Source organism: Arachis ipaensis, chromosome B10, assembly GCF_000816755.2.
Source record: "Arachis ipaensis cultivar K30076 chromosome B10, Araip1.1, whole genome shotgun sequence".
NCBI classification, from domain to species: Eukaryota; Viridiplantae; Streptophyta; class Magnoliopsida; order Fabales; family Fabaceae; genus Arachis; species Arachis ipaensis.
The window spans coordinates 30,214,918-30,228,761 of NC_029794.2; the positions used below are offsets into that span (position 1 = coordinate 30,214,918).

At 34.0% G+C, this 13,844-nt stretch overlaps 1 protein-coding gene across 1 annotated transcript in view; it reads right to left on the reverse strand.

Annotated features, from left to right (window-relative positions):
• Positions 1-894, reverse strand: part of LOC107623844 (protein ESKIMO 1) — a gene marked incomplete in the record, with an annotated part of 7,812 nt that extends 6,918 nt beyond the window's left edge. The window contains 2 exon segments of the mRNA XM_021113418.1: positions 1-340; positions 752-894. Coding sequence (XP_020969077.1) covers positions 1-340; positions 752-790 — 379 coding nt within the window.

Genomic DNA, 13,844 nt, shown 5'->3' on the forward strand with positions numbered 1-13,844 from the left:
CCGTTTCTTCTTCTTCTTCTTCTTCTTCTTCTTCATCTTTCTTTTCTGCCATAATAACCGGCAATTCAATCTTCTCCTTCTCGTCCATCTTCTCAAGCTGAAGCTGAGCTCTATTAACAGTTTCTGTGACATTATTATTGTCATTGGAACCTTGTTGGAGTTGTTGAGGCTTGAAGAAGGAGAATTCAGCGAGTGACTTAAGGTCCTCGCTGAACATGAAGAAGACGCCGAAAACGAATATGGAGAACACTATCATCAACACGGAGAGATTATTATTGCTTCCGCTTTTTCTTGCTTTCATTGTTTCAGAGCTCGAAAGCGAGTTCTTGCGCCGAAGTTGCTGCATTTAACACAAAGAGAGAAAGATGAATATCACAACAATTTTGAAGAATTCGAAGGGGATAGAAATATAGAGAAGGACATTTCATGAGGATTGATGAAATCATGAAGAAACAAGAAGCTTCTTTCTTTAATTTTATTTTTTGGTTGGTTGAATAATTTAGTATTAATATTGTGTGTTTGTTTAATTTGGGTTCGGTGAAATGGTGTTGTCTTTGAAGGAAGTAAGGACAGAGAAGGTATATTGGTGAAGAAAAATTGTCGTTCTCAAAACACACATATACACACACACTAAAAGGGGGTCAAAGTTCTTTATTTGTTTCTTTAATTATGTTAATTTATTTATCCTTTTCTTTTTTTCAATATATAATTTGTTTTTGCAACCACTTTTTCTTGTATTTTAAGAGCATACTTGAGGAGTGATTTCAAAGACTTGGAAGAAGTTAGTCATAGTCTAAATCAGTTGAAGGGAGTTTGCATAGTGTGGTGGAGTTGAAGCTTCTTTGGTAGACACAATGTTGTTGTCTTTCAGGTTCACATTCATGGTTGTCAGAGGTTTCTGTCTATTTATTCCTTTTATTTCTTTTAGATAAGGCCTCGGATGAGGAGTATACGTAAAGTTTTTATTTTTTATTTTTATATTAGAGTAAGGTTTTATATAGTCATTTATCTATAGAGTGTTTTGAAAAAGAGTTAATTATATTTCGTCCTTACTTTATTTTTCAATTTTACTAGGTAGACAAGGAAGATTATGAACAACTCCAATTACCCTTTCAACACCTCCCTCCCTTTTTTCCACTTTAACCATCCACCTTTCTAATCTTTTTTACAGCAACCCTAACACTCCAAAACCCTGGTAGCATCGTCGTTTCTTGCCTCTCCAGCAAATCTTAGTGCCGTCAGTTTTCTTCGCTGTTATTTCCGTCGGTACTGTGCCAAATTCCATATCAAACACGGCGTTGCTCCTCTGCCACCATTCCCACCATCCCTCTCCTTTAAACTCTCACGTATGGTGTCACAACGCCGTCACCTCCCACCAGTGCCATAGATCACCAACCAACGCCATAGCAGCAGAAAGAAGGAGTCACACGCCAAAGGCGTCGGTACACCAGCACCCAGTCGGCCCTACCGTCGCCCATACTATGCCGTCGCCGCCAGCTACAGTAACATCATTGTAAAGGTGACGTGCGGCTTATCCCATTGTGCCGCTTTACTTCTTCACCCATTAGTCTGCAAAAAATTAGCTAATAGTTAGGGTTTCATTTTTTTATAGCATGTTTATGTTATGCATTAGGTTTCTGGTAATAATTACATCATTTTAAATTAGATGTTATTTTATTTGGTTGAATTAGTGAATTTTTTTTCATGTAAACCATTTTAAATATCTGAATAATTGGTATTGATGCGTGAGCATCTCTTCTATCTTTTCCTAGTGAATTTGTATTTGAATTACTAATTTTAATCAAGATTTAATTACTTTTAGCCACCATGAATGCTACTTTGAGTTGTGTGCAATTTCTGTTTATTTCAGGTAGCATTCGGATGGATTTGATGGAATTTTGTAGCAGAAAAGGAAGAAAGCGAATGATGCTGTCAACCCCGACCTCCTTGCACTCAAACAAAAATAACTTGAACTACAGAGGTCCAATTGACGTAATTTTAGCGGCATTGGAAAGCTAACTTCCAGAGTTTTCCAACGATATATAAGAGTATACCCTTTTCTTCCATTTCATACGGACCACTTCACGCCAAACTTGAGGAAGCTCAAGTTTGTGGCGCCAACTCAAAAGCCTCCAAGGAACACATGCGTACACTTCCATGCCAAACTTGAGTTCCCTCAAGTTTGGCGCCACAATCAAGAAATGCTAAGGAATGCTTGCTGTCCACTCCACACCAAACTTGAGTTTACTCAAGTTTGGCGCCACACCTATCAATCCAAGTGGTCCCACGCTTTCAACGCTACACGAGATACTGTTACATTTATCTTGATTCAAATTTAATTTTTATTTTAAAATAGGAAAAGATATTATTTAGTTTTTAGAAAATATAATTTACATTAATTAGGATTAGATATAAAAGAGAAAAGAATCAGCCCTTCGAGCTCTTCTCTTCTCTTATACCTCATTCCGCACTTTACAATTTTTCGGAATCCTAGTGTTCTCTTATACCTCATTTCCGCACTTTACAACTAAATCTCCACTGTTAAGGTTAGGAGCTCTGTCTATTGTATGGATTGATACTATTATTTTTCTATTTTAATTCATGTACTGATTTCTATTTCAAGAATTATTTTCATTCTTTATCTTATGAATTTGGGTGGAACGGAAGTATGACTCTTGTTCTAATTGAGTTATTGCATAACTTGGAAAAGCTCTTTATTTGAACAACAGCTTGAAAATAATTTCTCCTAAACTACTAATTATCTAGACTTAATGGGATACGTGGCATATAATCCTCTTATATTTGGGTAATTAGGGTTTCTGTGGCATATGACTAGAATTGAACTTCACCCTCTAATTGGAATTAAGTGACCAAGGAATTGGCGGTTGATGAAGGTTAGAGGAGACTAAAAAGGTCTAAGGAATTAGGGTTTAGTCACATATAGTTTGCCATGAATTGAATCTTGCATGATTAAAATAGTTAATAAGAAAAGTCAATCCGAAAGATAGATATCTCTGAAGCCTTAACTGTTTTTGTCCATATATTTTACAACCCGTTTGCTCCTTGCTTTTTGATTTTCTAAATTTACTGTTTGATGCAACTGAGACCTAAATACTATTTTTTATTTGTCTAAATAAGTAAATCACGCAATCATTGTTGTTTAGTCCATCAATCCTCGTGGGATCGATCCTCACTCACCTGAGGTATTACTTGGTACGACTCGATGCACTTGCCGGTTAATTTGTGAGTTATAAAATTCGCACCAAATTTTTGGCGCCGTTGCCGGATATTGATTGTGATTAACAACTACTCGTTGTTTCATTCCTTAGATTAGATAATTTTTCTTTTAATTAGTTTTATTTTAGTATTATTAATTTTTATTTTTTTATTTTTTTTCCTTTAATTCTTTTCCTCTTTTTCGCTAGTATCCCCTTTCCCCCTGTTTCTTTCTTTTTCTTTTCTTTTATTATTTAGTTTTAATTAAAAAAAAGAAGACTTTCGTTCTCTTTCTGTTATTTATTTCTTTTTTAATATTTCGCTTTTTTTTCTTCAATGGGCGTTTCTGCTTTAGTTTTAATTATATTTGTCCCTAGCTAATTTTTGAATATTACAGTATTTATTTTTCCTTAATTTTTGAAATTAAGTTTGGTGTCCCTGTAGTAATTTTTCTTTTAAAAATATTTTTTTAAAAAAATCCTAGTTTCTTTCTTTGATTAATTTTTGAATTTATAGTTCACTTTTTTTCATTTATTTTCGAATTTTTTTTATTTTTATTATTCTTTATTTTATTTCTTTTCAAAAAAAATTATGTTTTTTCTTCTTTACTTTCCTATTTATCACATGGTGCGTTTAATTCTTTTTGGTGTTTTGTGCTAAAAAAAATAATGGAGAGAGATCACATGGGTTACTACTCACACCCAAGGAGTGATTCATATTATTGTGGATGGAGGAACTACCCGAATGTTGGTTGGCAAGGTCAAGAGCAAAAGGATTTCAATGTCCCATATCCTATCCATCAAGAACCACCATCTCCATATACATATCAAGAACCATCCTCCTCTTTTTACTTATATCAAGAACTATCATCTTTCTACTCATATCAAGAGCCACCATCTCCCTATTCATACCAAGAACCATCCTCTTTTTACTCTTATCAAGAACCATCATCTCCTTCTTATTTATATCAAGAGCCACCATCTCCTTATTCATATCAAGAACCATCATCTCTTGAGCTTCGCATGAAAGAATTCATACATGATATGAAGATGAGTGTAAAAAATATAGAGACATATGTGCAGTTGATCATCAAGCCCCCAGAAAGAGGAACAAGCAAATTTCTTCGCAAGAGATACAATGCAAGATCCTATGGAAGAAAGTAGGAAATCAATCAAAGGAGTTCATACTCCAGTGAATTAGAAAACTCTCCACCCTCACATATGGAAGAAGAGGAAGATGTACAACAAAGAAGTAAGATGCACAAACAAAGGAGGTTGTAAGGGATGAAAACAATTATGGGAATCTACACTCCAATGAAGCAGAGAGTGGCATAGAGGGTGAGTTTCTTGAACCACTAATTCAAGAAGTTCTTGATGAAGGGTACACTTCAACCATCACACAACACCCAATTTTTGAAATAAAAAAAAGTGAAGGAAACCAAGAAAAGCACTGAAAAAGGGATTGTGACCAAGAAACAGAAGAAAATGTCCATGAAAAAGAGAAGGTAAGCAAAAAACAATCCAACCTCTATCCCAACAAGTAAGGTGAATCAAGCTAACCACAATAAAAGAAAGCTTGTTAGGAGGAATTTATATCAGGGGGCACTAATTTTCACCTCTCCTCCCTTGGAGACATTTCTTTTAACCAACTGGAAGAAGAGGAAGAAAATTCAACAATCAAGTGTCAAGCTAGTGACATTAAAGAAGCTCTTATTGGGAGGCAACCCAACTACTAGTATCCTTGGTTTTGCAGTTATTTTGGTTTTAATTTTATATTTATTTTGATTTTAGCATTATAGTTATTTTAGTTCTGGTTTTAAATTACTTTATCTCAATTGTTTTTAGAATTTTTCTTGTTTTACATGTGTTTTGGTCATGCAGAGTGGTTAGAATAGGAACAGGAGCAATTAAAAGGAATTTTTGACACCTTGGAGTTTTTCTCTGCTGGGGACAAGCAAACTTTTAAGTTTGGTGTTGTCACTTCACTTGTGGCTTTTCTGTTTATTTTAATGGCACCAAAGGGAAGCGAATCATCTTCACAGAGGAGCACAGCCTGAAGAATGAGACAGCCACTAGGATAACTGAGGTGGTTGAGTTCCTTTCATTCTATATTTTCTCCCATTCTTATTATGTTATATTCCTATTTTCTGCTATTTTACTTGGTTTCTGCATGATCCTTTGTTATTTCAATTCCTAGGTTCTAGTTTGATTTGCTATTTTTATTCTGTGATTTGCTTTTAGTTTAAAAAAAATTTGTCTCATGTACCGCTCACTGATCTTGAATCGAAAAGAAAAGAAAAAAAAAGGATGTATTGCATGAGAAATAGAGTTTATATCAAAGAATAGTCTTATTTACTTAAATGTGGTGGTATTATTTGTGATTTTGAATGCATGATATGAACAGTGCATATTTGAATTTGAATCAAACGATGTTGATGTATGAGGAACAAGAATTTAGAGAACTATTATGAATTCTCTAAAGTTAGTGAAAGCTTAATCCTTGAAGCAACATAAACAACATATAAAAAAAATTTAAAAAGCAAGGTCCAAGGCTCTGAGCATAGGGATGTCAATGGGGCGGGGGCGGGGGATGCCTCCCTGCTCCCCGTCTCCGCCCTCAAATTTTGTCCCCGTTTCCGCCCCGATCCCTGCCATGGGGAGATAATTGCCCCCATCCCATTCCCTGCATTCCCCGTGTTCCCCGCAGGTCCCCATTTTCCATCTCTTTATGTTGAACATTTATATGAAAATTACAATAAAAAATTTAAAAAAATATAAAAAAATCACAAAACATTATTACAACACACAAACATACATATCTTATCCAAGATTACAACTTACAAGTCAAGAAATATAAAATAACAAATCATAATCCATAAAACGAAATTTTAAAATACAACTTTCATTCTTAAAAAAGCCATAAAATAAAGTCTTCAACTTCCAACAAACAACTCCATGTTCTCTGTTAAAATACAACACAAATATGAATATGTTAACATACATCATAAATAAAAATATCATATATTTAATATGAATTTGACATAATAAAAAAATAATTACCTAAACTCCTAAATCCCCATATCCATCACATAGCCCAAGGAATTGGAATTTTCGACCCTGATTTATCTATATTATATCAACCAACAATTTATGAGAGTTAAATTTAACATGAAATTGAACTTTAATACGAAATAAAATTTGAGTTATTAGTACTTTTACCTGAAGAGTGTATCCAATGCTAAGTGCAAATTAACACCTCAACAAGTTCACAATCTAAAAGTAGACTCTGAGGCAACAGTAGAATAGGAATGGCTAAAAAATATCTTGCAATCTTTTGTAAAGTTGGATATTTCACTCCAATATTTTTTCAATAGCCTAAAATGTCAAATTTTTTCAAATTCATTTTATCTATCATAACACTCTCTTTCAAATAGAAATCCAACTCAGTTTTTGCAGCACAATCTTCAAATGTATCTTCCACAAATTGCAAGTAGATAGAGTTAAAATTTCTCTTTGAAGATCCTTCATCATGTCCAACATCCAAAGTAGAAGCTGAATTATCATCATTTGTTGCTCTTCTTTTAACCCTAGCCTTTAGTTGATATTCACATACTAATTTTTCCATCATTTTTTTCACTTTGCTCAGATGATTCTCACTTTGAGATCAATATATTTTAGGGAAAAAAAATTTCAATAACTTCATCTTATACCTAGGGTCTAAGATAGCTCCCACAGCCATGACTTCATTAATTTGATCCCAATGCTTTTCAAACTTACTAATCATATTTGTTGCCATTCTATGAACTATATCATTGGGACTACACAACCACTCATTCAATGTCAATCTCATTTCACACACCTTGGGAAAGTACAAATTTGTCGTTGGATATAAAGTGCCAGAGAATAATTCAGTCACACTATAAAAGACTTCTAATTTATCAACAAGTTCATTTGTCATTTTCCACTCATCATCAGATAGTACAACTTTATACAGAGATTCACGGTGTCTTAAACGCTCAAAAACTTCTCTATATGGCAAAGCAGAAGCAAGCATTAGATAAGTTGAATTCCATCTAGTTCTACAATCAAGTGCAAGATTTATCCTATAATTAATATTCAATTGCCTACAAGTCTCTTCAAATTTTTCTTCCCTTTTCTGTGTTGCAACCCAAAAAGAAATATTATTTGTTGAACAGGTTATGATAGACCTGTTCCCGCCAAGAAAAAAAGTGCAGCACCAATAAATCCATGAGAGATAATTTGTAAAATGGCCCCGTTGAGCCCCATATCACTTATAGAACCAATTCCAAGAATTATGAAACCCATATGAGATACAGAAGAATAAGCTATTCTTTTCTTTAAATTATGTTGACCAAGAGATGTTAAAGCTGCATAGATTATTTGAATTGAACCTAATAACATTAACCAGGGGAAAAATATGGAATGAGTGTGAGGTAATAATTCCATATTAATTCGAACCAATTCATATGCGCCTATTTTTAATAAGATTCCGGCTAAAAGCATACAAGTGCTGTAATGTGCCTCTCCGTGGGTGTCTGATAACCATGTATGTAAGGGTATAATCGGCAATTTTACAGCAAAAGTAAAAAGAAATCCCATGTAAAATATTATTTTGAGCACCCCAGGATATGAGTGTCTGACTTGTTCTAATTGATCTTATTGCAAATACAGAACAAAAATAAAGGATCTGTCATCTTGATAGAGATGGTTTTACCCCGTCAGATATTATTTTCTAGTATCTGGAGCACGGAATATATAAAATAGATTTTATAAAGTATTACAACTATGATTCATACTCAATATTTCGACCTCGCAACCGGAATTTAATAAATTTTTATTAGAAGATACGTAAGTTAGAAAAAATAAAAAATTTTGATTCTTTCAAATAAAATTGCCACTGTTTATCTTTTTTTTTTCTATCAAAGCAAAAAAATATCTTTTGATTTTTTTTCATTCTATCCTATCTATTTCTTGAATAAGTGATAATCCAGCAGTTCTTACTCTAGAAATTTTTGGACATTAAAGATTTTTTTGAATCATTATGGTTCTGGTATGAATTTGAGGTTTTGTTTAATTGTTCATAGGGTCTTAACAAGAGAATTCTTATCAATACTAATAATAAAGAAGACGGCACTAAAAAAGTCGCATTCTACAAAAAAATCAAAGAAAAAATGAAGTAAATAGAATATTCAAGAGGCCTGTAAAGATTAAGATAAAGACGAGTGCGCCGACTTGAGATTTTGGCATTATAACCCTGCACAGATCAATTTAAGGATTTATATACTTTTCTTATCTTCAAATAAGATTTGGAATAATAGGATTAAATTAAGAAGTTTAAAACTTTTTATTATTTAATATATCCGTTTCCGTTACAACCAGTATTGGGTTTTTTAATAGAACCATATATTGCATTCATGCCATCTTTTACAATCAAATTAACAATGTGAATACAACAACGCATGTGAAAAAAATTTTTCTCTCTTAACAAAGTTAGATGGTGAAATCTTATCAAGCAGAAGATGAATCATGACATCATTTGTACTACAATTATCAACCGTTAAAGTTGACAATTTTCTATCTATGTTCCAATCATACAAGAAATTCACCAAAGCATCACTAAGAACTTTCAGCAGTATGGGGTGCAGGCACATATGCAAACCTAGAATAATGTAAATATAATAAAAAATTATGACATTAAAAAGTTAAATATTTAAAAGATGCTAAAAGCATAAATAATACCTTATAAGTCGACATTGCAAGTTCCAATCATCATTAATAAAGTGAGCCGTAATTGCCATATAGACTTTGTTTTAACAATCAGCACTCCACATGTCAGTAGTTATAGCAATGCAGCTTGAATTTTTTTCCAACAATTTTAGAAGCTTTGCCTTGTTAGCTTCATACAACTTCTCAACATCACTTCTCAATGTATTTCTTGTATAAAATTTGAACAAAGGTTGAGTCTCAGCCATAAACTCATGAAAACCTACTTGCTCAACAAATGACATAGGGTGTTCGTCCCTAATAACCCATTTTGTGAGTGCTCGTCATGCTGCCTCTTGACTAAATGTGAAGTTTTCAACCAAAAGTGAATCCGTTGGCCTTTCCGTTCCTGTAGAATCTGATGATTGTTGTACTGTTTTTAATATTGATTGCATTGATCCCCTAACAGTATGAATCGGACAAATTCTAATATGATCATGCAAGTGCTTAGTTCCTTGCTTCGTGTCACCTCCAATCTTTCTTTCACAATATTTACATATTGCCTTCCACTTTCTATCTATTTGCTCCCTCCTAAAATGTTTCTTAGCCTTAGAAGTTAATCCTTTTCTGTTAGGACTGTTTTGCACACTTTGGCTAACTTCTTGTCCTGCCTCTTGTGTTTATTTTTGTCCTTCCTCTTGTGTTCCTTGAACATGTGCTTCAATTGCTTGACCCTCATCATTTTGATTTGGTTCTGTCTCATTATTATTTTCAATAGGAGTCGAGCTAAAGATATCCATACTATACAATAAAATTTAATACAGAAATACTAAATTAAAAATTAATACATAAATAATAAATTAAAACAACTAAACAAGTGGCATAGTAGAATGAAGTTTGTGATGATGATGATGATGAATAGCTACCACAAATAGGAAGATGATGAAGAATCATGAACTGTGGTGGTGCTTTGTGTGTGGTGGAAATTATTGAGAGAAGACGATATGATCTCTTCCTATGATAATAGAAATCGCATTTTTGATTCTGATTAACAAACTTAACAAAATTAGAAATAAATTAACAAAATTAGAACAAGTCTTGGAAACAGAAGACTTCTTGAACTGTAACACTGGCACATTCAATTGAGCCATGTTGTACAAGTCTTAAGCACTGTAAAAACCAAAACCTGTGTTACAAATACATACGCAAGGCTGAATTCTTTAAAGAAATTTTAACAAACACTTAGTGTGCAGGTTTCATTAAATAAGAAAGTTTTATTATTAGTATGTTTGACATTCAAGGAAACAGATCAGACCGATGTTGGGTATTACTCAAATAAAATCAATGTTTTAAAATCGAAATTAAAATCAAGAAAAACAATACTTATAATTTTCGGTATATTTTGCTTCTATGTTACCCAAATTGACGTGTTACAGTGAGTATAATTCTAAGGGGAAAGAATCAAGCTTCCCACTCCATGACACATAGGAACAAACAAACAAAACTATATAAGCCTCTCAAATTAACAAAATCAATACAAGAAAAAATAAATTAACAAAATCAGAAATAAATTAACAAAATCAGTACAAACAAAAATAAATTAACAAAATCAGAACAAGCAAACTCAAATTAACAAGATCAGTATACAAACCCTGCAACTTAGAACTACATAATCAGAGTTTTTAACTTAAATTGAATCACATAATCAACTTAAAACAAGCAAAATAACTACATGCAGAAAACCATAAATTAACAAAACCCTAACCAAATCCAGCAACTTAGAATAACAGAAATTATAATTAACAAAATCAAACCCTAACTATTTCATAATTATAAACCCTATATGTCTAATTGCTTTAGATACACAGAAGGAGAGAAAATCTAAACTGAAGTCAAGTTGATGGGAAGAAGGAAGAGGACTGGAAGAGGGACAACCGGTGGCTGTTGCAGCGTTAGCAGCGACGCTCTCCAGTAAACGACGAGCAGCGAAGAGATGGTGGAGCAGTGGGATGCAATGCGGCGAGCAGCGAAGAGACGGAAGCAAAAACGCAGACGCAGGAATGGAGAGGGGAAGGACACCGCGCCTGAAGAGAGAGAACGACGCAGTGGCAAGTGGCGCAGGAGTGGCCGGTGGCAAGAGTGGTGACCGATGAAGGTGAATGAGATAGTAGAGTAGACGGCGCAGCAAAGTGAGAAGGGAAGAATGACTGAATGAGATAGTAGTAAACGGCGCAGCAAAGTGAGAAGGGAAGAATGAGATACTGTATAATAGGGTTAGGGTTTTTTAATGGGTGAAATTACTAAAACACCCCCTATATTAGTAATAAAGTAAGGGTATTTAAGTAACTTCGAAAATTCAGGAAATTATCGGGGATGGGGCGGGGATCCCCACTCGGGTCCCCGCACCTGTCTCGGGGGAATTTCACTCTCCATCCCCATCCCCACAGGGAAAATTTCCCATCATCGAGGTCCCATTCGGGGCGGTCCCACGGGGATCCCCGCCTCCTGGGGATTTTTCACACCCTGACTGAGCATCAATGACTAGGGAGGTCAGACATGATTAAAAGCTCAAAGAGTTATTTCCCTAGTCATATGCTTGTGGTGTGAATATGTCAAGTAAGCCTTGAGACAGAACACTAAGAGTCGAGATCAAATGTAGTTAACAGAGTATGCCAAGGCTTTGAGCACCACTGTCTGGGAGTAAATGAAAGAAAAATCAGAGCTTACAGAGAGTTCTCCAGTTAAGTGCTTGTGGTATTTTTGTGTCAAGTAAAGCTTGAGACACAACATTTAAAGTCACGGCTAGGCTCAAGGTGTAAAGCACCAAAGAAAAGAGAATTAAAGGATATCTGCTGTGTTCAAGGATTAAACTGAAGTATAAAGATTAGAGAATTCATAATATTATCCGAATTCTAACTTCGAATGACAATGAAATTCCTCTGATTCAAAGGAGAGTGAGATGCCAAAACTATTTAGTATTACAATAGAGAAACCCCACTTCAAGAAGAGACATGGGCCTAATTGAACTCTCACTCCTCATGCAAATTCACATCTTAATTATGTATTAGTTCTAGTTGCTTGAGGACAAGCAACAATTCAAGTTTGGTGTTCCAAAAACTTGGTGCGGATTTTATATCCTACAAACTAACCGGCAAGTGCACCGGGTCGTACCAAGTAATACCTCAGGTGAGTGAGGGTCGATCCCATGAGGATTGATGGACTAAACAACAATGATTGCGTGATTTACTTAGTTAGACAAACAGAAAATGGTGTTTATGTCTCAATTGCATCAAACAATGATTGCGTGATTTACTTAGGAGAAATTGTTTTCAAGCTATTGTTCAAGTAAAGAGCTTTTCCAAGTTATACAAGAACTCAATTAGAACAAGGGTCATACTTCCGTTCCACCCAAATTCATAAGATAAAGAACGAAAAAATAATTCTTGAAATAGAAATCAGTACATGAATTAAAATAGAAAAATAATAGTATCAATCCATACAATAGACAGAGCTCCTAACCTTAACAATGGAGGGTTGGTTGCTCATGGTTCAGAGAGAACACTAGGATTCCGAAAAACTATAAAGTGCGGAATGAGGTATAAGAGAAGAGAAGATCCCGAAAGGCTTATTCTTTTCCCTTTTATATCTAATCCTAATTAATGTAAATTATATTTTCTAAAAACTAAATAATATCTTTTCCTATTTTAAAATAAAAATTAAATTTGAATCAAGATAAATGTAACAGTACCTCGTGCAACCTTGAAAGCATGGGACCACTTGGCTTGATAGGTGTGGCGCCAAACTTGAGTTAACTCAAGTTTGGCATGGAGTGGACAGCAAGCATTCCTTAGCATTCTTTGATTGTGGCGCCAAACTTGAGTGAACTGAAGTTTGGCGTGGAAGTGTAAGCATGTGTTCCTTGGAGGCTTTTGAGTTGGCGCCAAACTTGAGCTTCCTCAAGTTTGGCATGAAGTGGTCCATATGAAATGGAAGAAAATGGTATACTCTTATATATCGTTAAAAAGTTCTAGAAGTTAGCTTTCCAATGTCACTGAAATCACGTCAATTGGACTTCTGTAGTTCAAGTTATTCCTGTTTGAATGCAAGGAGGTCGGGGTTAACAGCATCATTCGCTTTCTTCCTTTTCTGCTATAAAACTCTGTCAAATCCATCCGAATGCTAGCTGAAATAAACAAAAATCGCACATAACTCAAAGTATCATTCATGGTGGCTAAAAGTAATTAAATCTTGATTAAACTTAGTAATTCAAATGCAAATTCACTAGGAAAAGATAGAAGAGATGCTCACGCATCAGGTATCAACTAGAAAAAAAGCATGTGATTGTTCTTAATTGGTTAGTTTCTATTTTTTTTTCTATACTATGTGTTTCTCATCTTGGTTTGGTTTACTTAATGTTGGGTTATAATTAAATAGGATTCTGGTAGTATTTACGGATGTTCGAATTAAATGTTATGTGAACAGTTTGAACTAATGTATGCTTATTCTTATCTTAAACCATTTTATATGCATGAATATTTGGTTTCAACCAATTTACTCCATACTTATGCTAATGTGCTATTACTTTACAAAGTGGAAATAAGACGGATGTTGATTTTACTGTGTATGTGGATGGTTTTTCAATAAAAAATTAGATGTTTGTTTGGATTATGTGATTGAATTTTTTCTTGATTACATCTTTGATTTTGGGAGTTAGTTAAACAATTTGTTAAAACTTAGTCTAAACATACCAAAATTTACCTAGTTAAATTTGGTACAACGGTATGAATGCAGTATAAGTTTTTTCTTTTTAAACCATTTTAAATGTTTGGATAAAAAAGTTTCAAATGGAAAAAAAAAGTGAATGCTGCTGATTTATTTGGTATTATATGTTTCTCACTTTGGTTT